This window comes from Paramisgurnus dabryanus, chromosome 22, assembly GCF_030506205.2.
Source record: "Paramisgurnus dabryanus chromosome 22, PD_genome_1.1, whole genome shotgun sequence".
NCBI classification, from domain to species: domain Eukaryota; kingdom Metazoa; phylum Chordata; class Actinopteri; order Cypriniformes; family Cobitidae; genus Paramisgurnus; species Paramisgurnus dabryanus.
In genome coordinates this window covers 25,442,300-25,467,538 of record NC_133358.1, presented here as the reverse complement: position 1 = coordinate 25,467,538, position 25,239 = coordinate 25,442,300, and the positions used below count along the sequence as shown (strand labels likewise).

The 25,239-nt window shown below is 37.0% G+C and overlaps 2 protein-coding genes across 7 annotated transcripts in view; one reads left to right on the top strand and one right to left on the bottom strand.

The window, feature by feature from the left end:
- The window catches only part of LOC135740278 (guanine nucleotide exchange factor VAV3), a 121,059-nt gene that overhangs the window by 89,646 nt on the left and 6,174 nt on the right, over positions 1-25,239 (top strand). The gene's annotated exons all lie outside the window — the stretch shown is intronic.
- The window catches only part of ntng1a (netrin g1a), a 118,586-nt gene continuing 112,672 nt past the window's right edge, over positions 19,326-25,239 (bottom strand). For all 6 annotated transcript variants that reach the window (XM_065258493.2, XM_065258498.2, XM_065258492.2 and 3 more), the window contains one exon: positions 19,326-21,658. In XM_065258493.2, coding sequence (XP_065114565.1) covers positions 21,411-21,658 — 248 coding nt within the window. In that variant the 3' untranslated portion in view covers positions 19,326-21,410. The remainder of the gene's footprint in view (positions 21,659-25,239) is intronic.

The window sequence follows — 25,239 nt, the reverse complement described above, 5'->3', positions numbered from 1 at the left end:
GGAATATTTTAAACTTAATACCTAAATAAGAGCACAGTACTATACTTAGTGTTAAAATATATAAATAGTAAACTATAAGTATAAGGTTAGTATGAGGTTAGGAAAATGTGAAAAAGATCAACCAGTAACTTCCCACTAAACAAAAACACGTCCAGAAGACGTCATTATAACGTCTTTGTCTACCATTTAAAAGACGTCCACTGAGTAGCCAGAATGAAAGTTTTTGCAACGTCTTTTTTAGACGTCTTTTTTGTGTTGAAATTAGACGTCCTACTGACATGCTTGTTGAATGTTTAAAAGACGTCCAGTGGGGAGCCAGAGACAACGTTCATTTAATGTCTTTTTTAGACGTCTTTTTTGTGTTGAAATTAGACGTCCTACTGACATGCTTGTTGAACATTTAAAAGAAGTCCAGTGGGGAGTCAGTGACAACGTTCATTCAACGTCTTTTTTAAACGTCTTTTTTGTGTTGAAATTAGACGTCCTACTGACATACTTGTTGAATGTTTAAAAGACGTCTACTGGAAAGCCAGAGACAACGTTCATTCAACGTCTTTTTTAGACGTCTTTTATGTGTTGAAATTAGACGTCCTACTGACATGCTTGTTGAATGTTTAAAAGACGTCCAGTGGGGAGCCAGAGACAACGTTCATTTAATGTCTTTTTTAGACGTCTTTTTTGTGTTGAAATTAGACGTCCTACTGACATGTTTGTTGAACGTTCAAAAGAAGTCCATGGAGTATCCAGAATGAAAGTTTTTGCAACGTCTTTTCTAAACGTCTTTTTTGTGTTGAAATTAGACATCCTACTGACATGCTTGCTAAACGTTTAAAAGACATCTTTTAAAGGATGTTTTTTAAATGTTCATTATTGAAATCCAGGTGACATCCTTACAGGGTTTTTCGATGTCTTTGCAGACCTCTAAAAGACATTCATACAATTTTAAATTGTTTAATTTCAGACATCCCTGTTGACCTCCATTTAAACCAGGTGTACAATTTTACTTCTTAAGGCCACAGTTCAAAATGGTCTTATCACCAAATATGCTACACAAGGGTTTGGACATTAACACTTTTTCAGGTACTGGATGTTGACCGTGTGCACACCTACTGCTTTAAAATATTAAATACCCATCCCCTTGGCTGACATGTACCTATCCAAGAACTTTAGGTGGGCAGAGCCATTTTGTAATATGGGTCTCAGTATGTAAGAAGGAGAAGGACGATGACAGGTAACACTAAACAGAACTTTATTTGACAGACTATGGGTAAATACCCATAACATAGACAAGAACCGACAATGAATAAAGACAATGGTAAGCATGTGTGTGTATAAAACAATTAAAGATGGTGGTTGAGGGGGTGCAAATGATTATGGGTAATGTAGTCCAGTGAGCGAGAGCAGACGATCCCTGCAAACTTGCGCCGTGGAGAGCAATGAAGAGTAGGAGGAGGGTCTGGAGGCAGATGGATTGCCAGGAGGAGGAAGAAAGATGCAGTCCAGGATGGGGCCTTGAGCAAGGCGACACATGAGCATGAGAAGCCATGGAGGAGTGGAAGGAACCATCATGGAGGAGACCAGGGTGCCGACTGATGGACACAGAGCTGCAGACGGTGGCGGAAGAGCCTGAGATGTAACCAGACAGACACAGAGCCCGGCTGGAAACAAGGTGCTGGAGAGCCAAGGCTTTTATTGTGGCCAGCTTAAGTCACACCTGTGCAATAATCATGCTGTCTAATCAGCATGTGGATGTGCCACACCTGTGAGTTGGATTATCTTGTCAAAGGAGAAGTGCTCACTTACACAGATTTACACAGATTTCTGAACAATATTTATGAGAAATAGGCCTTTTGTGTACATAGAAAAAGTATATGTTTTTCTATACATGTCTTTGCAGAAAACTGAAACGAAAAAAGAAGGCAAAATACTTTGTTTCCCTTTAGCTTCCAGACAGACTGTAGCAGTCAGAAATATCATCTGCATTTGTCCAGAGAACCCACTGAGCAAAAACACGTCTAAAACAAGTAGTCACAATGTCTTTGTCTAACGTTTAAAAGATGTTCTGTGATGTTCCAAGGGGAGCTGGGAGGCAATATTTGGACTTGAGTGTAATAAGAGCCACACCTACAACAACAGGTAGTGGGAAGTACAACTGGTTCCAAAATCAGTTTTACAAGTGGCCATTTTTAAGGGAAAGGATATGAATCTAAAGATAGGCTCTATGCTAAAGCAGGCAGAAAAAATACAGTGGATGAGCAAAAAAAACCCTTGGTGTTTGGTGTCATATTCATTTATAAACAATGTTTTTAGATGTATTTTAGGAACAATTGTACTTGATGGAATAACCTTATTTTTATCACGTTTCATGTGTCATGCTCTCATACTTTCATTGCTGTTAGTTTATGTCAGTCCTGAGGTTTGCTTGCCAACAGACAATGGACTAATATGGACACAAATGTAGAAATGATGAATAAATGCAAAAAATGCAAAAAAAAAAAAAATATATATATATATATATATATATAAACATGTGCCAATTTCATGTGATTTCTTGTTTTTAAATAGCAGTTCTCCAGACTATCTGACAATAAATTCTTGATTTACAAAAAAAATTCCATATGAGTTCATATCGGTGTCTGGTCAGATGTTCAGATAATTAATATTTTTGGCACAGCCATAGACATCTACTATCTTCATACAAGAAAGAATTGGCCTTGTAAATGCTTCAGGAAAACGTGTAGACATCATAGGTTAAATTCCATAACATGCCAATTATGTGATACCAATTTCACGTGTTGGCTCATACATAAGTTCTTACATAATTTTTTAGTTAGTTCCTCGTTATTGCCTTGATAATAGAAAATATGAACTAGGCATCATGTATGACAGATGCCAATGTGAGGTATTAGCTACAAAATGAACAGATCCTGCCATGAGCAATATAGGAGACATATCTTGTATGTATAGGGCTTATATGTGGATATTTATAAGCAATACATGAGACCAATATGGCCCGTATATGCACATATATGCACCTCAATTTTGCCTACATGTATATGCAGCATATACTGTATGTGCATATAAGCTGCAGGTTTCATATATGTGCATATATCCTCATATAGGTTCTTTCCATGTGGGTTTGCATGTCCACAGACATCCATAAGGAGTCATAGTCTGACGTTCATACACGGAACCTTTTTGGTACGTTCACAGACATCCAAAAGGGGTGCAAGAGTGACGTCCAGACACTGACCCTGTTTTACACGTCCAGAGACATCCATAAGGGGTCATAGTCTGACGTTCATACACTGAACCTTTTTGGCACGTCCACAGACATCCAACAAGGGTGCAAGAGTGACGTCCAGACAATGACCCTGTTTTGTACGTCCACAGACATCCATAAGGGGTCGTAGTCTGACGTTCATACACTGAACCTTTTTGGCACGTCCACAGACATTCAAGAGGGGTGCAAGAGTGACGTCCAGACACTGACCCTGTTTTGCACGTCCAGAGACATCCATAAGGAGTCATAGTCTGACGTTCATACACTGAACCTTTTTGGCACGTCCGCAGACATCCAAAAGGGGTGCAAGAGTGACGTCTAGACACTGACCCTGTTTTGCATGTCCACAGACATCCATAAGGGGTCATAGTCTGACGTTCATACACTGAACCTTTTTGGCACGTCCACAGACATCCAAGAAGGGTGCAAGAGTGACGTCCAGACAATGACCCTGTTTTGTACGTCCACAGACATCCATAAGGGGTTGTAGTCTGACGTTCATACACTGAACCTTTTTGGCACGTCCACAGACATTCAAGAGGGGTGCAAGAGTGACGTCCAGACACTGACCCTGTTTTGCACGTCCACAGACATCCATAAGGGGTCGTAGTCTGACGTTCATACACTGAACCTTTTTGGCACGTCCACAGACATTCAAGAGGGGTGCAAGAGTGACGTCCAGACAATGACCCTGTTTTGCACGTCCACAGACATCCATAAGGGGTCGTAGTCTGACGTTCATACACTGAACCTTTTTGGCACGTCCACAGACATTCAAGAGGGGTGCAAGAGTGACGTCCAGACAATGACCCTGTTTTGCACGTTCACAGACATCCATAAGGGGTCGTAGTCTGACGTTCATACACTGAACCTTTTTGGCACGTCCACAGACATTCAAGAGGGGTGCAAGAGTGACGTCCAGACACTGACCCTGTTTGCACGTCCACAGACATCCATAAGGAGTCATAGTCTGACGTTCATACACTGAACCTTTTTGGTACGTTCACAGACATCCAAAAGGGGTGCAAGAGTGACGTCCAGACACTGACCCTCTATTGCACGTCCAGCAGACGTTTAAAAGTGGGTCTGAACTAACGGACGTTATACAGACATGATCTGAATGTCTCCCAGACGTTCCATGTTTGGTGGGTTAGTATTGGTAAACCATTCTCTGCAAGCATGTCATAAAATAGGTAATTAAAATTTGGCTCCCCTTGTGATGTCAGAAGGGGATATACCGCCCCTTAATCTGCTCTATCCAACCACGGCACCGTCATTTAGTGCAGAGATCAGATCATTTGCATTCAAAGGACACACCCAAAACGGCACATTTTTGCTCAAACCTACAAAGTGGCAATATTATAATAAATGATCTACTTTATATGTTGTTTTGAGCTAAAACTTTACATACATACTCTGGGGACAGCAAAGGTTTTTTTTACATCTTAAAAAAGTATTGTGAAATGTCCCCTTTAAGGAGTACTAGTAATTTTTTTTATATTAAGTGCAAAACTAGTGTGTAAAAATATAACACATATTTTAGGGCACTTTCCTTAAATCATTCTTACATTTTCACTGCTAATGCTCAGAAATCTGTGTTCATGTTTATCTACAAAATAAAATCAATTTCACCTTTAATTCTGTTTTCAGACAATTTTTTATCTTTAAACAGTGCTATGGCAGAATTGCAGAAAGTAAAACTTTAAGCACAACGAGACCTAATGAACCTTTTGTGTTTGAGTTTGTTCACAAACATGCGTCAGTCCTCCGGAATGGAGAGCTTTCGCATTAAGGGTTCGAGAGAAAACATCACTATCAACGTTTGCATTCACTTGAAAGTGTGAGAAATAGTTCAGTCTGTTGAAGCTTATAAGTGTTCGAAGGAAGACGATGGGGTCATTTATGATAAGATGCTGAAAGTATCTTCTCAAAGTCACCTAAATGTGTGTCTATCTTCTGAGAAGATGAGGATTGATTTACACAAAACTATACTTCCCTCCAGCACACGTCCCCTACGGTAAACATTCATCTTCTGATGCAAATTTAGAGAAACAAGATGCCAGAACTCTTCTCTGATCGAGCAGACGCCTGGAACTAAAGATGTGTTAAACCACATCAAAAGTGACATCCATCCACAAAGCAAACCGCTTTTATATTCCCGCCTCCATCGAGATGAAACCGTCTTTGACATTTAAAGCGCCGTGTTTTTGTGTTTGTCTCGTATAGATTGAACCTGTACCTCTGCTCTCTGTGGTATTTTGATTATTACTCTGTGGCCTGCGGAGGATATTGTTTTTTAATATTCGAGCGCTATGCTAAACACATTTTCAGGAAGCTGGTAGTATTTGCTGTCTGGTCGACGTCTCTTGCATTGGCAGCGATTGGTTCCTCCGTGCTGTCCCGCCAGTCATCTGGGAGCCGTCATCGAAAAAGACAGCAGCTGATGTAAATATCACGTCATGTTCCCCACGTCTATGTACCGATACGTCGTCCCCTGATGCAGAAACACAGCTACATTTAATTTCAGAGAAATGAATACATCATCCTTGTTCTGTCTATTCGCCATTATGGTTTACTATACTACCAATACAACTGCAACAACAGTATAGTTTCTCTTTTGTTCCTGTAGCTAAATTTGCGTTAGCAGTGCAAAGGCCATGGGATCAATCCCAGGGAACACATACTGAAGAATGTAAGTTGTTTTGCCTGCCCAACGCATGAAAATATTATGAATTTTGTAAGAGCTGCATTAAGTGAACACTGGTGCATCACGGGAACATAAAGAGTTTGGGATAATGACAAACTATTGCACAATAAAAGTTAAGGTATAGTAACCTGGAAGCAGTGAACTTTACAAATAAAAGATGAAAATTCCTTCGGAAATGGAATTTGCTGTACTCCCGCTTGATTTCAGACTGACCCCCCAAACCCTCGAAATCCATCTTACGTATTCCTATCTGTCAAATGCTCTACTGAAGCTTTCTCTAGTGTGTAGGCACCCTTAATGCTTCACAGCCTGGTTTAGTGCTCAGTATTTCAAAGTGACCCGGGCACCTGGCAGTGAGGTGCTGTAATAAACCCAAAGGTCTCCAGGAAGCATTGAACCACACACAGGCGGACTCGATAGCAGATGAAATCCATCAACAACAGATCTCTGCCATCAGTCGGAGTGCATCGCACACCGAGCGAGTCTCGTGTCTATCCGCCACTTGAACCTGATAAGATAAGACCATCTCTGTGGTTGTTTTGAAAAGGAATCTGGTGTCTGTAGCGAGCAGAATCTCACCAGCGATCTGCTGATGCTCTCAGTGGAAGGAAGCGCCGGCCCTCTCACTTTGCTTTTTGGGTGGTCTAGTTTTCGCATACTGTATCAATGGTGAGACACGAGATGCTTTTACACTGATCTGAGCTTGATAAAGAGAACAAATGTTGTAATCTTTAGTGAAATAGAAGAAGCTTGCTCCAACTCTGGTTGCAAAAGCTATTTGTTAATGGATTAAACTTTACAACAAGGCTGTATTTGTTAACATCTGGAAATGCATTAGCTAACGTGAACTAACAATGAGAAATATAGTGTATTCAGCATTTATTAATCTTTGTTAAACAACAGTTCATGTTAGTTGTGCATTAACTAATGTTTACAGATATCGGCCTGACATCTAAACACAACGTCGAGTTGACGTCAAAAACCAACGTCAGGCTGACGTCAAAATCCAACTTCGAACTGATGTCAAATTCCGACGTCAAACTGACGTCAAAACCCGACGTCAAAACCTGAAGTCAAGCTGACTTCAAAACCCGACGTGGAAATGACGTCAAAACCCAAAGTCGAACTGACGTCAAACCCCGACGTCTAGCTGACGTCAAAACCCAACGTCGAGCTGACATCAAAACTCAACGTCGAACTGATGTCAAAATCCAACGTCAAGCTGACGTCAAAACCCAACGTGGGCTGACGTCAAAACCCAAAGTCAAACTGAGGCGAACTGATGTCAAAACCCAACGTTGAACTGACGTCAAAACCCAACGTCGAACTGACGTCAAAACTCAACATCGAACTGACGTCAAAACCCAACGTCTAGCTAAAGTCAAAACCCAATGTTGGGCTGACGTCAAAACCCAAAGTCGGGCTGATGTCAAAACCCAAAGTCGGGCTGATGTCAAAAACCAACGTCGGGCTGATGTCAAAAACCTACGTCGGGCTGACGTCAAAAACCTATGTCGGGCTGACATCAAAACCCAACATCTGCCTGATGTCAAAACCCAACGTCGAGCTGATGTCAAAACCCAACGTTGAGCTGACGTCAAAACCCAATGTCGGACTGACGTTAAAACCCAACGTCTGCCTGATGTCAAAACCCAACGTCGAGTTGACGTCAAAACCCAACGTCTGCCTGACGTCAAAACCTCCTTATATAAAGCTTTTAGGTACAGTACAGATATGTATACATGTGGTACCAATATGTATCCTTGAGGTACTAATAAACTCTATTTGGTATTTGGTACGAATATAAATATTTTTACAATTTTTTTCTGACAGTGTACTCACATTCCGGTCTGGATCTGTTTAAATAAATCCACTTTGTACAATGCTCTCAATTCCCAAACAATCAAAACAAGTCAGGGACTACAGAATATACACAATGCAAAAGTAAAATACAGTAAGTTTCTCAGATCAAGTAGTTTCTCAATCTGAGGGTATTAACACATAATGACATTTAAGATTATCCTACATAAATCTGACATACAGTTGTAAAAATAAGGGGTACCACATGATGCCATAGAAGAGGGATTTTTGGCTGAATAGTTGCATAAAGAACCTTTATCATCAAACGATTCTTTCATTTGTAGATTATAAAAGGTATGAAAGAAATGACCCATTGACTAGATGGTTCTGTGAGGAATTAAAAATAGTTCTTCTATAGCATTGCTGTGAAGAACCTTTCAAGCACATTTATTTTTAAGTGTGTAATCTATTCATTAGCTATTAAATGTACTGAACTATAAGTATAAATGTATGTAGTATGAAGTTGTGCATAGCATGTGAATTTTGTTGCTACAGTGTAGAAACATGCATTTATTAGGTTCCTGAAAAATAAGTGATCCTTGAACTTAACCACTCCGGCTGTGTCAAATCCCTTGTGCTCTCCTGAAATGCCTGCAGGTATATTCAACTTTCATTTGTCATCCACAAATGTGATGGCATCAGCTTTTCTCTGCCTCTCCAAAGACAGAGTTTATTCTTAATGCTTCTGCAAGATATTGGCAATAAAAACTCCAACAATCACTTCTGGACATCACGCATGAACTCGCTACTGGGTGAGCATTTGTTTTTATGATATCCTTTTTTTTTAAATGCATACTTGCACTTGATTTCATTTAGCTTTAAAGTTGCAGTACAGTAGAAAATTAAATAATTTACCAGGTAACTAGTTACTTATATATATATCTGTGTTAATGTATATGTATAGTCATTGTCTGGGTGAAAAGTTAATCTATAGTCCAACCAGATTCTTAAACAATTCCGTATCTTAGAGTTTATTATACAAGATGTGAAATTTATATGGCGTGCCGAGTACTGACAAGGACATTTTGACCTCTGATAATCCTCATAATTTTACTTAAGTTCAAAACCCAACGTTGGACTGACGTCAAAACCCATCTTCGGCCTGACGTCAAAACCCAACGTTGACTTGACGTCAAAACCCAACGTCGGGCTGACGTCAAAACCCAACGTCGGGCTGACGTCAAAACCCAACGTCGAGCTGACATCAAAACCCAACGTCGGGCTGACGTCAAAATCCAACGTCAGGCTGACGTCAAAACCCAACGTCAACTTTACGTCAAAACCCAACGTCAACTTTACGTCAAAACCCAACGTCGGCCTGACGTCAAAAACCAACGTCGGGCTGACGTGTTAAATCTATGTGATATATTATTGACTACGTCAAGATGCGTATAATCTGAATCAAGGTTTTGTAGATGTTAAAGGTTCTTTATATGACCATACAACAATGACAAAGAATCTTTCAGGAACCTTTATTTTTGTAGTGTCCATGAACCTTTACTCTGCTTATTAATATTATCTGTGACTTCTTTGTGTTCTCCGTGCCTCTGTCACCAAGCCACATTTCGTGTGTGTCTAAGCATACGTGACAACCGTAATCCTACTTCTCTGATTTCATGCCGCTTTTGAACATCTTAAGGTGTGTACAATGCAAAATCCTTTGAGAACTGCACAGTGGGGAGCGTTGGCTGTCAGAGTTTTGTGTGTCAAGCATATAAAAGTACAATTCAGCATTCATATTCCCCATGGCTTGCTTTTAGTGTCAAATATTTAAAGGTATCAACCTTATACTAATAATAGTGACTGAAATTATATGATTGGTTAAAGCTTTGCTTCCCTATCGCCATCTCTGTTTGAAACATAAAATGTTGGTTATTTGCAGTTTTATTTGAAGTCAAATGTCTTGCAAATGTTAACAGTGTGAATAAGTCCAAGGGTTGTCCCTTTTGACCAGATAACCCGTGTATAGTTTGATTTTACTCTACTTTTACTTGTTTCTTGACAGGATAACGCCGGGCCAATCGCTCGCCCATGCAGTGGCAACGGCTCATCCGAATGAAAAAATTATTTTCAAGAAAAACATTTCTTAGTATTTTTATCTTGTTTTCAGTAAAAATATCAAAACATGTTTAAGTTAAGATGCTTTTTCTTAATGAGCAAAACAAATAAGTCTAGTTTTTAGACCAAAAATATCAAATTTAAGTGATTTTGTGCATAAAACAAGCAAAAAAATCTGCCAATGGGGTAAGCAAAAAAATCTTGAATATTTTGCTTAAACACTAAATTTCAGAAAAAAAATCAAGAAAAATTTGCTTACCCCATTAGGAGATTTTTTTAGCTTGTTTTATGCACAAAATCACTTACATTTGATAATTTTGATCTAAAAACTAGACTTATTTTCTTGGGTTGTTTTGCTCTTTAAGAAAAAGCATCTTACTTTAAGAATTTTTTGATATTTTTACTGAAAACAAGACAAAAATACTAAGAACATTTTTTCTTGAAAATATTTTTTTATTGCAGTGTAGAAACTTGTTTGAAACTTTGGAACCTTTGTCAAGGAATTTTGTGCATTATTCGTCCTAATATTTTTTTATTTTATTTTATTAATTTTTTTTTTGGTTACAAATATTTTATTGGGATGATAATCGGTTATATCTCAAAAGCAGTCTTACATGCTCTATAGAAAAATTCAGAGGTGAATGCAAACATTGTATAAAAGGATGTAATTCATAATAATTTAATGTTAACTAAGACACGATTGACCAGAATGATCTCTTCTGGATGGTTCATTTATCCTTACTGATAAATTAAATTATATATTTTTATTATTTTTATTGTAATAATGGTTCATCTATTGTAATAAGAAAATCTTAAACTTTTTTATTTTTTTTTAATTTATTTATATAGTGCAAACACAGTAAGTGACTCTATTTACATTTGGTACATAACCTTGGATAGAACAAAACAGAAAACAGATAAGACAAAAACTTTAATAAATATAATAAATATAGTCATTGCCCATACATATCATGTATAATAAGTGTATGTGTATGTGAAGAATGAGGGGTTATTTAAAGTAATGCATACATGTTTAGCAGTATGAAATCCAATTAATAAATACATTTAGATAAATCCATTTGGTTAGAATAGAGGAAGGAAGAAAAAAAGGGAGGGGGGGGGTAGCACAGACAGAGGGGTTGAAAGATGAGGAAAATACATACGCCTTGTGTGTTTTGAGGTATTGGGGACAGATGTGGCACCGACCCCAAGGAGCAGCCCCTCATGACCCCACAGGACAGTTCCCACCCCAGGATTCGTCCTAATATTTGATAGGTGCATTATATATCTTAATCAGTTAGCTGGCCTGGAAATAACCAATGTTCAGACTTTCTATCTTTTCAGAGAAAAAGACTTTGACCTTTACAACATCTCAAGCTGCGCTCAGATTTGCCATGAGGTAGATATTGAACTAATTTTACATTTCTCACAAGACCAACTCACATGAGCTAAACCATAAATTTTATAGCTCTGTATACTTACCATACAGTATGTTAACTATTGTGGACTTCTATTTTCAGTTAATTTTCTATATTTAAGTATGTCTACTTTGTTTATAACATAATTCGCTTTGAGGTCAAAATATCAAACATTCATTTTGGCCATCTGTATAAAAGTAGGAAAGTGGCATTTTTTCATTGCAGTCCGGTCAGATTAAATGTGGGCCAGTTTATTTATACAGGTCTGTACTTATCTCTGACCGTCTGTACTAGCAAAAATATTACAGAGAAGTAAGAACTGCTTTAGCCTATTAACGAACATCTGCTGGTTATTCATTAACCTGAGCATCTCTTAAGTCCTTGACCTGGAATGTCATTTTTCACTTGTGTACATCAAACTTTGGTTAAATCAACAGAGAGCGAGAAGCTTTAGAAGGACATTCATTAGTTGATTGGACGCTACAGCAGTGGGATGTTTTGGGACGGATGATCAGAGGAATGAAACATCAGAAGGACTTGAGACTCTGATCTCCGATGACCTCATCAGATTTAAACCGAGGATTTGTGCTTTCACAACACAGGACCTTTTAAAATTTGATGTACAGCTCCTAAGACAATCACTTTAGGTTTATGAATGCACTTAATCGCGAAATTCAAGGCTCATTTCATCACTATAAACTCGCAGAAAGGGCATCAGAGTGGTTTCTTATTGGACAAAGTGCTCACTTCTCTTTGTAAACCCTATGTACCATTCAAACCCCAAGCTCATTGCATAAAACCACATTGTTATTCAAAACCATAAGATTTTGTGTGTGTGTGTACCATTGAAATTACATCCACAGTGTCTGGTATTCACACCTTTTGCTTATCTACTGGTGGAAAGAGCATGCCGTAGGTCTAAATAATGCATTACATCTTTAGTTTATCTTGGCCATGCTGCAAAAGAAGTCTATTTCCCCACTGCCAGAGAAAATATGCTAGCAGTGCTGCCGATCTGTGTGTGTGTGTGTACCTCTTAGAGAGAGCGAGACGGCAATATGGTTCTTGTATATTTTGAATGTCTGTGACCGAGTTTTGTATTCTGGAGAGGTGTGAGAAACTAACTTGGAAAGCGGCAAGAATAATCTACAGTCATACACCTGCCTCTGCCCCAGGCACAAGTCAGTGCCCGCGATTTTTTAGTTTTATTTGTATGTGTTTGTCACATGAAGCTTGTGGCGTAATGAACTTGCGTTGAGTAATCTACGAGGCTATAGGCTGTATAAGATCATTAAGGCTACGAAATGTGCAGCATTTTAAAATCTCACCTGCAGTTGTTCTTTCTAACTGAGGCACAGTTTAAGCACTTTTGACAAATGACGTACACACCAATGAAGTGAATACTTCAGGCATGAATGGGGATAAACGGCTAACATTAAGAAGTCATGTGACCAGTTGCACACAGCTAATTTTGTCTTGTTATTGTCCTTCACATCAATGAATTTTTGTTACAAAGCAAGTTTATCTTGAGTGACAAATGCACCAGAAAATTCTTACAATAACATTTGTAACCAAAAAGGTTTATGGTAACTTGAAAATGAAACTCTTTATTACGAAATAACGTACTTATAGTCACGTAAATTTGTGATTCTTTTCCATGACACTGTCACGTTTTTCCGCGTGTTTACGTGACCGTATCACGTATTTCTGTTTATGTGTCATTATCACGTATTGGTTACTCAAATGTTTTGTCCTATTTTCAAACCATTGTCGTTTCGGTTAGAATTGGTGTTTGCGTAAGGATCTCACTTTAAGTATTGGTTTATTCTATTTTTTTCAGATATTTTGTATATTTTCTGATTTTCTGAAGCAACAATGGTAAGAAAATGACAAAACATTTGAGTAATCAATACGTGATAATGACACATAAACAGAAATACGTGATATGGTCACGGAAAAATGCGGAAAAACATGACAGTGTCACGGAAAAGGATCACAAATTTACGTGACTATAGGTACGTAATTTCGTGATACTGGGTTGGAAAATAAGCTCATGTATCCGACATTGAAACAATCAGTCACTTTGTGAACCTAAATGTAACACTAAATCCTCCTAAAATTGTTGTAAAAAGTGAAAGCTGGGGCCTCATTTATAAAGCGTGCATACGCAGATTTGATTGTTACCAAGCCCCTAAGGTGACATTGGAGTAAAAAAAACCTCAAGTTTAGTTTCATGTGCTCACGCAAAACCTTCATGTGCAGAATTTTTTTTTAAGTTTATTTTTGCGTGCTCGCATGAAACTATCGCGTGCGCACGTGAAACTTTCGCTTTCAAGTGCGCGATAGTTTCACGCGAGCACGCGATAGTTTCACAAGGTCGTGCGATAGCTTCACGTGAGCATGCGAAACTAAACTTTAAAAAAAATCTGCACATGAAGGTTTCACGTGAGCACATGAAAGTTTCGCGTGAGCACATGAAACTAAACTTTATTTAATTTAGCTCCATGTCCCCTTAGGGGATCCGTAGATTGTCAAGTGTGCGTACAAAAAAATCCACGGCAAAGTCCATATTTATAAAAACTTGTTTTGACGTGAAAAAAGTGCTTGGCACCACGTCAGGGTCTGAGCAGGCGTACACACTTTTGATTTAAGTCATGAAATTTAAGTCATTCTTGCTGCTCGAAAAGGATTTGAACATTGACAGGCGCTCTTTTATACATCAATGACATTAATTGGGCATCGTTTAAGGGGAACATATGAAACTGCTTGGCTGCGCTCAAGTTCAAGATCATTTTGATTTATAGATTTCACATCTGAAGGAAAGGGGTACGCGCGTTTTCTGTCTGTACACTTGTTTTATGATTTTGCGCATTTTTTGAAAACTGATCGTGAGATCAAATATAGGATGGTTTCTATGCAGCATTTTATAAATGAGGCTCCAGCTCCACTTAAAAAAATACTTTAATTGGTAACACCTTAGAAAATTAAGTTTTATAAACTTACATTTTCTCATTCTAAGTGAAAAAAAAAAATACTTCAACTGGTAACACCTAAAATATATTTTCAACTTTTAAATTGTTCACTTAAAGTCAGAAAATTTAAGTCGAATTTTTAAAAACATTTTAGGTGTTACCAATGAAAGTAAAAGTTGATAGAAATTTTACTTTTTACAGCGTATCTTTTGAAATTAAAAAAAGATGGCTAGAATTTTAAATCCTATAATCCTTATATTACTTTTTACACTGAATCACCAACCTTGTGTGTGTGTAGAAGAAATATAAAAAATTATTTTAATTTGTATGCTTGGTAGGAATTTTTTATTTTAGTTATAATTTAAAATATTTGTGTCACAGTCTATGAAAACTAAAGTCATTTTTTGTGATTTGCTGTTTTCTACATAAAATGATCCTACATAACATAAAGGACATTCTGTTAAACCTTGATATCTTTAATGTGAAATGTTAACGTTTAATGTTAATCAATGTGAAATCAATGATTGAAATCAAACTTTGATGGTGCAAATCTCATATTTAGATTATGAAACTTTAGCCTGGATTTTAAAAAACAAATTCAAAAATTTGAATGGGGATCTGTTGCAACAAATATAATATATTTGTTGCAACAGATCCCCATTCTGTTTTTAGAGTGTTTCTTGCCATGCGAAAATATTTAACATTTCCACAATGGTCTGACATTCAGTGTTTCATGTGCTATGCCTATTCTGCCATCCCTTACTGTTTTCTGTCTTTTAATACAGTAGTGCAAAGACATTCCAGTGTTTTTGCTAAGATATTTCCATTGAAGTGTAGGGAATATCATCACCATTTCTCTTCCAGGAGAAGGGATTAGATACAAAGCTTTTGTTCAGGGAAGAAAAGAGAGACTCTGTATAGTGGATAATGATCTTACAGAAGTCTGTCAGTCGTCTGTTTTGGGTGTCAGGATTTTCTTTTCTTTTCTGTGGTAACCTTAGTTTTCTTTTCATTTTGATGTTGACATTGCATGACACTAGGACTTCAAAGAAGTCATTCAAGGAATATTATCTTCACTAGTTAGCAAAAAGATTGTCTGAATCTTTCCACGTGAAGTACAGTTATTTCAAAACATATCAGACCACAATATAAGACAAATAATTATTGCATTTTTTATTATTTACCTGGAGAAGAAAAACACAAATCAACAAGGATTTCGATTAAGGTTAAATTAATACTTCCTATAACATTTTCATTAACAGAAACAAAAACTGAATTAAAATAACAGGTTTACTGAAGCTGAAAAGTAACAAATGGAAAAGATGAAAGATTGATAGAAGGACATCTGTTGACACATTGCTTTAAAATGGAACAACAGATAGACATGTAATTAAATATGCAGAAATAAAAACACAGACTGGCAGGGATCCCTTTAGAAAACCATCAGTAATGTAAGCAGAAGTGAAGAATGGAAACTCTGTAGCTGATTTTGGCTGAGGCGGTTTGTTGGCTGGGTTCACAGGGTTTGTTGAACAGACTGAATTTACCAAGTATATGGATTCTCTGGATTGTTTATTCTCTTTGTCAGTGTTGCTTATGTCTGTCTGGATAACTAGAAACTTGCAGCACTGAACCATACGGTACAAATGTACATGGGGTGATGTCTTGAACTCTACCGGTTAGCTGGTCAGGAATCTAAAATAGGGGAAGACAGGACTACATGTATGCCATTGTTGGGTAGTACAGAAATAACTGTTGTCCAACATCAATATTTTATGTACAAAAATGCATACAGGTGTTGCATTTTATTTGATAGTCCTGCAATACAACAAATTAAGTTTTAAATGTACAAATATGAAAATAGGCACTCACTTAAAAAGTTTTGCATTTAAGTGTAAATTACGTATGCAGTTATGGCTAATATGGATCTTACGGAAATCTTCATACACATATAAACTGCATGGTGAATAATGATCCGAAAAACTGATAATTTTTTTGCAGTTTTATCACTAATGTACATTATTTGTGTTAAAATAAAATCACAATAATACCATGTACTTGAACTAATATGTGACCCAGTCTATGACACATGTAAAAAATGTATTTGCTGCACTGTAAAAATTTCTTGTTGCACTTACATTTTTAAGTTTAATCAACTTGAAATTACAATTTATTTAAACTTCAACTTATTTTAACCTTCTTGACTATACTGTAAAAAATGCAGCATTTTTATAAAATCAACATATATTTTTATTTTACTTTAACTTAAAAAATTAAATCCAACCATTTGAACTTGTTTTCACAAGTTATGTCAACTTGTCACAGGTCAAAACATAAAATAGTAGATTAAATTGACTTGCAAAAGTTGTTTTTTTACAGTGTAGTGATAAGTTATAAAAAAAAAAGTTGAAATACTTTGAGCTAAATTTACTTAATTTTTATAATTTATAGCAACTACAGTGTGTTTATAAAATCATAATGTAAAGAAACAAATAACCTTGATATCTTTATTGACTGAGTAAGGTCATTAATCAAATTAATGTGAAATCAATGATCAAACTTTGATGCTCCTCATCTCATAATTAGAGTATGAATTTCACAGACAATGTCACAAATGTGAAAAGTGCTAAAAATAAAATTTTAACTTAATTAAGTAATAAAACTGCATAAATGAATATTATATTTACTTTTAAATAACTGTAGGTGAAGTTATGATGACCCTGCTCTGACTGCCATAATTAAAAACAAAACAAAACACAATGGAAAAGGAAAATTGCATAAATAATAGTTAACACTAACAAAACCAACTTTTTAAACCTATAAATCATCTTACCTTTATACAAATGAAATGGGTGAGAGTGTGACTGTAAGGGCAATATCAGCTATAACCCCTTATCGACAGCACATCCAAAGAGATTATTAACCTGGGCAACATGATCGTTCTGCAGGGTCATGAAGATTTCTCCGCCCTGACGCAGAGATGAGACGATCAGGGGCTGCAATGAATATCACATTAGGGGCCAACAATTACTCTGTTGTTAAGATGCAAATCATTGGATTGATCTGATCCACTGCTTCAGCACCATGACATCTGCTACAATAATAAGCCCTACAATAATATTACATGGAGAGAAAATGATTTATGATATCACAGGTCAAAGTAAGGGGTACAAAGGTTCTGGTTCATATATCTCAGTGGTAGAGCATTGTGTTAGCAGTGCAATAGGCCATGGGTTCGAATACAAAAACACACATACTGATTAAAAAATGTGTACCTTGTAATGTACCATATGTCGCTTTGCATAAAAAGTGTTTGCCAAACACATACATGTAAATACAATTTAACATTTCAGATAATTCAATCAAAATATTTACAACCTTACAAGATTTTTAGCATTGTTAAAAAGTTATGATGCTGTTTATTTTTTCAAGTGGGCAGTTTTTGGATTATAGTGATATGATCACTCACCATTACCCAATTTTTTTGGTTTAGGTAAATTTATACATGAAGAGTTTGGTTCCAAAACATGATAAATGAAATTTTATTTTTCAATGAGTTACCGCCAAAATCAGTATAATATCAGCTCAGTATTAAAAAGTAAATTCTTCATTTTATGCCACATTCAATATCCACCATGATATTCTGTCATCTTTTTTCCCAAAACCCGATAAACGCCAGTCCTCATTCTCTGCAGAATGCAATACATCCATTTAACAAATCACAGCGCACCATTCCACATAGGGGTGTAACGGTACGCAAAAATCACGGTTCGGTGCGAACCCCGGTTTTGAAGCCACGGTTCGGTTCATTTTCGGTTCAGTAAGGGGAAAATGCAAACATTAAACTGCAGGTTGTTTATTACTATAAACTTTTTTTACAATTTGTTTACACTTTTTTAAACACTTTTTATTAAAATATAACATATAAAATATATATAAAATGAAAAATAATAAATAAAATACTACTGCAAAGTTCTTTTTTACATTATTTTATAACAGAAGGTAACTCTTTTCTTAACCTTTTCTTAAACTTTTTCTACTAAAACCTTGAACTAACAAATTCAATTCCTGAATACATTTATGAACTATTAGCCTACATTTTTGACACCAAAAATGTTCTGTTTTGATTTATTTTGGATTGTTTAACTCACAGTATTGAATTGGCTATGTACCATCTCTGTATAAAAATAATATTACTGCTCTATGTGTAACTGCATAGCAAGCAACATGATGATATACTTATTATACACTCATTTTGAGATTAGTGAGTTGCATACCTAGCCATCTTTGATCTTTTGCATGTTTCTCCTAATCTTTGCTTGTGTTGTCAATGTAAGCTGTGACTTTACTAACGAACCCCTCCGCAGCTGAGTAACAACTGAGTAAGCCCGGGTTACAGCTCCTCCGTGTCCCGACCAGCTGATCGCATTGTGACAATGATATGATTGACATGAGGTGCAGATGAAAAATCTGATCACGTATTCCTTATTCTCGCTGTCACAGAAAGCGCGTCTCATGATTGCGTAGCAACGAAAGACGCGCAACCTCTCATGCACTTTTGAAAGAACAAAGATGCGCGTTGACACGCGTTTAACATGCGCTTTTAGATACGACACGTAAACGTTTACATCAATAATCAAACGGATATACAACTAAGTAAATAAAATTTTTTTCTGCGGGCCTAATTATGTTATATGTTTGACAGAAGACTTGCGCTGAACGAGGAGACTTCCGCCGCTTAATATGTTCGTGCGGAAACACACCTATTATGTTCCGCACAGGCGCACACAAAATGCATTCGGCCTTTCGGTGCACGTGTGCACCGTGCCGAAAGCCCTGAACCGAAACGGTCCGGTTCGAATACACGTACCGTTACACCCCTAATTCCACACATTGTAAACAATAATAGCGGCGCTTTTAATACACAATGAGTCCTCATTTTCCTCATCTACTTTGTACTTCATGATCAACAAACACACAAAAACAAAAACATTGCCCTGTAAAAAATACTTTGCTGCCTTAAAATTTTTCGTTGAATTAACTCGGATTTACAAGTCATTTCAACTTACTATTATTTATATTGACTAGAGATGAGTTGTTATAACTAAAGATGAGTTGTTATAACTTATAAAATTAAGTTGACTTTTCTCAACTATATTTTATAAGTTGTGACAACTCATCTCTGTTGACATGACTTGTAAATCTTTGTTGATTTAACAAAAAATTTTAAGGCAGCAAAGTTTTTTTTACAGTGTGCGTTTTGAAACCAAACTCTTCGTAAATAAATATATATTTTTTTTAATAAATGTACAACATCACAACTGAATGGATTAATAAATCACTATCCATTTGCTCATAAACTGTCGCAGTAGACAAATGTGTCAAGCATCTTCTTAAAAAATGAATCATTTATGTGTAATTGTAAGGCTACAGTCTATAATCGTGAAAACAACTGTAAAAGTTTCTATTTTAAACAGACCTGCGCGATTTATGGGCCGTTTACTCACAGGCAAGACCAACTCCATAAAACAGGCTCTCAAAGAGACATCAATAGCTGTTAATATTTAATTCTGCCCATCCGATAATGCGTTTCACTGAAACAAATCATTACTGTATTGACTTTAAGATAAATGCTGTGCAGAAAATTCTGAAGGAATTTTCCACTGTTCTGCAAAGTATGCAATTTATATGCATGTGTTGTATAAAGACATGCGATTATTTATTGCATTTTCAATGCGGGCACGAACTTCTCGTTTAAGTAAACAGACACACACGAAACAGTACAGCAGTCCTTTTAAAGTTTTATTCACTTAAATTCTTCTGTGTTAAAGCAACAAGAAACATTTAGAATGTCCTTTGGTGTGTTTTCTTTTTTTTACACTTTTATACCGCATATATGCTGTTTATATTACAGTATATATACTGTACGTAAACTCATATTCTTTGATGCCAGCACGTTGCCAATATACTTTAGGAAAACTTAAAGGGAACAAAAAATGCATTAAACCTCAGATCAACATAACCAAATTTGATTCCGTTTCGCACCTTGATTGAACACATTAAAATGTTGCCCTTAAACACATTTCAGCAATAATACAAAAAATTATATGTTCTACATTATTTGTACTCTGTCAAGAAAATAATTCTGTATTAATACAAAAATTAAATACACCGATGACTGTCTAAGCACTTCATCTGTTTGAGTGAAAACATACATCTTTGACCGTGGCCTCAGCAAACAGTCTATCACGTTTCAACATGATGGGTTTCTTAAGTAAGTTATAATCATATTTGGGAGGGTGAAGGGGTGGGGATGTGCACATGAGTGTGACTAACATCACACAGACCAACCCAAAATTAAAAATAAATATCATTCAACCAGTAAGGTTTACAGTATACATTCACATAAGCACAGGGTCGAGAGGGGCGGGGTTTTGACACAAAGGACACTCTAAAGTTTTTCAGGGGCGGGGGGGGGCGTGTCGGCGGGACAAGCTCAGTTTGAAAGCGGACCGAATGTGACAGTCTGAATCAATTTCCTTATATCCACAATGCACTGACAGCAAAGAATGCTTAGGTTTCGATTCAAGAGTCCTTCTGATTATTATTACTCCTCGCTTTATTTTTAGGATATTTTGCCAGTTCACACAATCCAAGTTTTTCATCGCTCTGTGTCAAAACAGCCGAAAGCAGTCTAGCCAATGATACCCAGAACGACTCAGGTGAGGGGCGACGGCAGACTCGTACATGCCGCTGGCTGGACGTAGCTCCCGTTGCCGTGGTGATAAAGGGATGAGTCTGTCCGCTCCCATCCCCGTAGCTCTCTTTCTGTTGGGGGAGTGAGTATCTACTATGGCTTAGTTCGTGTCTCTACTTCCTTTTATTTGCTTTATGAAGCATATGCTCAGATAAATTCTATAAATAACACTTTAACCTTTTAGATTTTTATATTTAATCCATTTTTTATAAATACTATATTTTATTGATGTATTTATTTATTGTATTTCGCCTGTCATCCTCTCAAATTTCGCTTTGATATTTGGGCACATTCCACTTGGCTTGCCGAGTGTCGGTGGGTCTGGTGCTCTGCTTAAACAGAAGAAGCTGATCTTTCAAAGGATCCAGCAGATCTCCACGAGGAGTTTGGGACCCATTGCGGACAGCAGCAAAAGCAGTATCAACGCAGGGGCCCGGAGGGAAGCCTGGCCCGAGTCTGGCCCTCCGCAGCCGCCCGGCTCGTTCTCGCAGCGGCGTTTCTCGCACAGCAGGCCGGTGTAATCCTGTGGACAGTTACAACGGACGTTGTTCACGCACGTGCCGCCGTTTTGGCAACGCAGGAGCTCGTTGTCACACACCCGGGCTGCAGCATTGAGAAAGAGAGGGTCAGCAGTAGACATACACACATACACACACATGCTACACCCTCACAAATATGAACACTTCTATGATTACATAGCGCTCTATCCTGAGATATCATATATTCATCTATCGCTGAAAATAGACAGAAATAGTCAATACAAAGTGCAGGCGAAATATTGATTGAAATAAAGCGCAAGTAGAAAACTTAATATCATTATTAATAGAAATTCATAAGTGAAAAATATTGATACAATTTTTGATACGAGTTTTGATTAAAAACAAATAATTCAGAATGATACTTTGCATCATTGTTCCAGAATAAAATCATTAACTTTATTCATGTTCATAAATAATGTACAGTTCAAGGTGCACACATTAAAGGATTTCTTAAAAAAAAAAAAAAATCCAAATAATTTACTCACAACCATGTCATTCAAAATGTTGATGTCTTTCTTTGCTCAGTCGAGAAGAAATTATGTTTTTTGAGGAAAACATTCCAGGATTTTTCTCATTTTAATGGACTTTAATGGACCCCAACACATTTCAGTTTTAATGCAGTTTAAAATTGCAGTTTCAAAGGACTCTTAAAGATCACAAACGAGGCATAAGGGTCTTATCTAGCGAAGTGATTGTCATTTTTGACAAGAAAAATAAAACATATGCATTTTTAAACAACAACTTCTCTTCTTCCTCCGGCTGTGTGACGCGCCAGCGCGACCTCACGTAATTGCATAATGACGTGGAAAGTTCACGTGTTACATATATGAAACGCACATTTGCGGACCATTTTAAACAATCAACTGACAGAAAGATATTAATTATTATCATTCAACATACAAAAACGTAGGAACGGTCCTCTTTCTCCACACTTGTAAACACTGGGGTTTCGCATACATCATCTGTGACCTCTTGAAGTGATGACGTATTGCGTGAGGTCGCGCTGGCGCATCACAGGACCGGAGTTAGATAATAAATTGTGGTTTAAAAGTGCATTTTTTTTATTTTTCTTGTCAAAAATGACAATCGTTTCGCTAGATAAGACCCTTATGCCTCGTTTGGGATCATTTATAGTCCTTTGAAACTCCGCTGAAAAAAGTGTTAAGTGTTAAGTGTTGGGGTCCATTAAAGTCCATTAAAATGAGAAAAATCCTGGAACGTAAAAAAACCCCATAATTTCTTCTTGACTGAACAAAGAAAGACTTCAACATTTTGGATGACATGGTGGTGAGTAAATTATCTGGATTTTTTTTTTTTTTTTTTTAAGAAGATTGACTAATCCTTTAAAGTGTTTAACATATAAAGATTATAAAATTGTATTTCTTAACGTCATTCATGTTTATATTCATAATCTATTTTCATGCACAAGTTCAATTGTATCTACACTGTCAGAAAAATTATACCAGTACCCTTTAAAAGCATCCTAATATGTACACATTTGGTTCCGATTTGTACATTTGAGTTATTAATATAAACTCTTTAGTTGCAAAAGTGTGCTTTTTATATAGGTACTGCCCCAGTGGTGCCCCATTTGCCATTTTTTCTGACAGTGTCACATTAAATAAATAGTTTTTTATAATGGGTGCCCAAAAATGTTCTTCTTATGAAACCCAATCACTGCCATCAATTGAAACGCTTAAAAGTTCCCCCAACAATGATGGCAAAGTCGGTTGTTGCCCCCTGCAGACATCAGTACATTTAAAAATGGACACCAAGGCCAGATCTGCTCCCTTTGGGCACAAGCTGTTGAGCAAGCTGCAGGCAAACAAATTGCAGAGCAAACTATCGAACCAACAGAGACAAATAAAAACTGATGAACAAGCCATGCCTCTCTAGTCTTTGTCTCTATAAGTTACAGAGGATCGCTTTTGAGAGGCCTTGCAACATCTGTTTAATAGCTGTAAATGAGCTATTTTTGGACGGACTGGGATGACAGGAGAAACTGGATGATAGAGCGAGAAGGTGTAACTCTCCTCGTCATAACGGGCTGATTAAGGAGTTGTCAGAACTACACTCCAGCCTCTCTCTCTCCATCTCCTGTGTGGATATGAGCTTTATGCTTGAGTCAGGGAAAAATGAGACCCTGTTTGTGTCCATAATTTCCCCTGTTCATCACTGCCGAGTCTTTTTACGATGCAGATCAATCGCTACCTGGTGAAAACCCATACGTGTACCACAAAACAAGACTCAGACATTGTATATGTCAGATGAACAAGCTATTTGGATTATCAGTGTTAAACACATGCAAGGGTTGAATGTTTTCAATTAGTGTGTGTCTCATTTGAATTGTAGGTATTTGCATGTAAATTGTGATGTGGTTCTAGCACCCAAACACTTCTTTATGATCGGGCAAGTACTGATGCTGAAATAATATTAACAAATCCACTGTGTTTAGGGTTACTGGATATTCAATAATAATAACAACATCAACATCATTCATTATATGTTTTTGGGCATGAATAAGTTACATTTATTATGATTAATTATTTTAGACTTATAGTTCTAAAATTTGATTAAATTATATGAAATAATATTATTACAATAAAATAATTTTGCAGAATGACATTTACCTACACTGCAGTGGCGGCCGGTGACTTATTTTTTGAGGGCGCATCTTCACAACATGTTTTTAGCCCATCATGTGTGTGGCTCATCATGTCAAAATATGTGTTTGGCGCATCATGTTAACCATATGCATCATGCGTCTTGTCAAAAAAGTGCCTGTTGCACACACGTCTAAAGGCTTTATGATACAAGAGACGCTCATGTTTGCCAGATACTCATTTAATCTAATAAGAGTTTAGTGTTAAGTTAGTGTCTTGCAAGTATTTTGTGAATGTGAGCATATCTTTTATCATAAACCTATACGATGCGTGGGCAGCATGTATTGACCAGATGCGTGATGCACATAGGCTCACATGATGCAATAAACGCATATTTTGAATTCGCTCCCCTCGAAAGAAAAGTCACCAACCACCACTGCTACACAAAAAAATATATTTACTGTAAAAAGTGAAAAGTTGGATCAAAAAATTACTTAAATCGGTTTAAGTTTAAAGCAACACTAAAGAGTTTTTGCTCTTTGCTCCCCCTACAGGTTGGAAGCGGAATTGTCCATTACCACTGTCGTAAATAATTTAGCAGAGTGGTTCCCAAACTTTTTCAGCGTGCGGCCCCCCTTGTGTACGGTGCATTCCTTCGCGGCCCCCCAAAGAAAATTTGTGACAAAAAACTGTTCTAAAACTCAACATTTTAATAAAAAAAAAAACATTAAATTATACAAAAAAGTTGTGCTTTTGGTAAGTAGCCTTATTTTTTTAGGTTTAATTACACAGAATTCATGATAAATTAATGTATGTCATAAAATGTCATAAAACTGGGGCCCCCCGGCACCATCTCGCGGCCCCCCTGTTTGAAAACCACTGATTTAGCCTACTGCAGCAAAGCTGGCTCTGATTGGGTTGTAGGTCTGCCGTAAAGCAAGTTTTTGTAGTTTTCACTCAAACTACAGGACTGCGACCCGATGGTTGGAAACTTCTTTAGTGCGGTTTTGGCCGATAGAGGGCTGCAAAGCGAATGTGGATA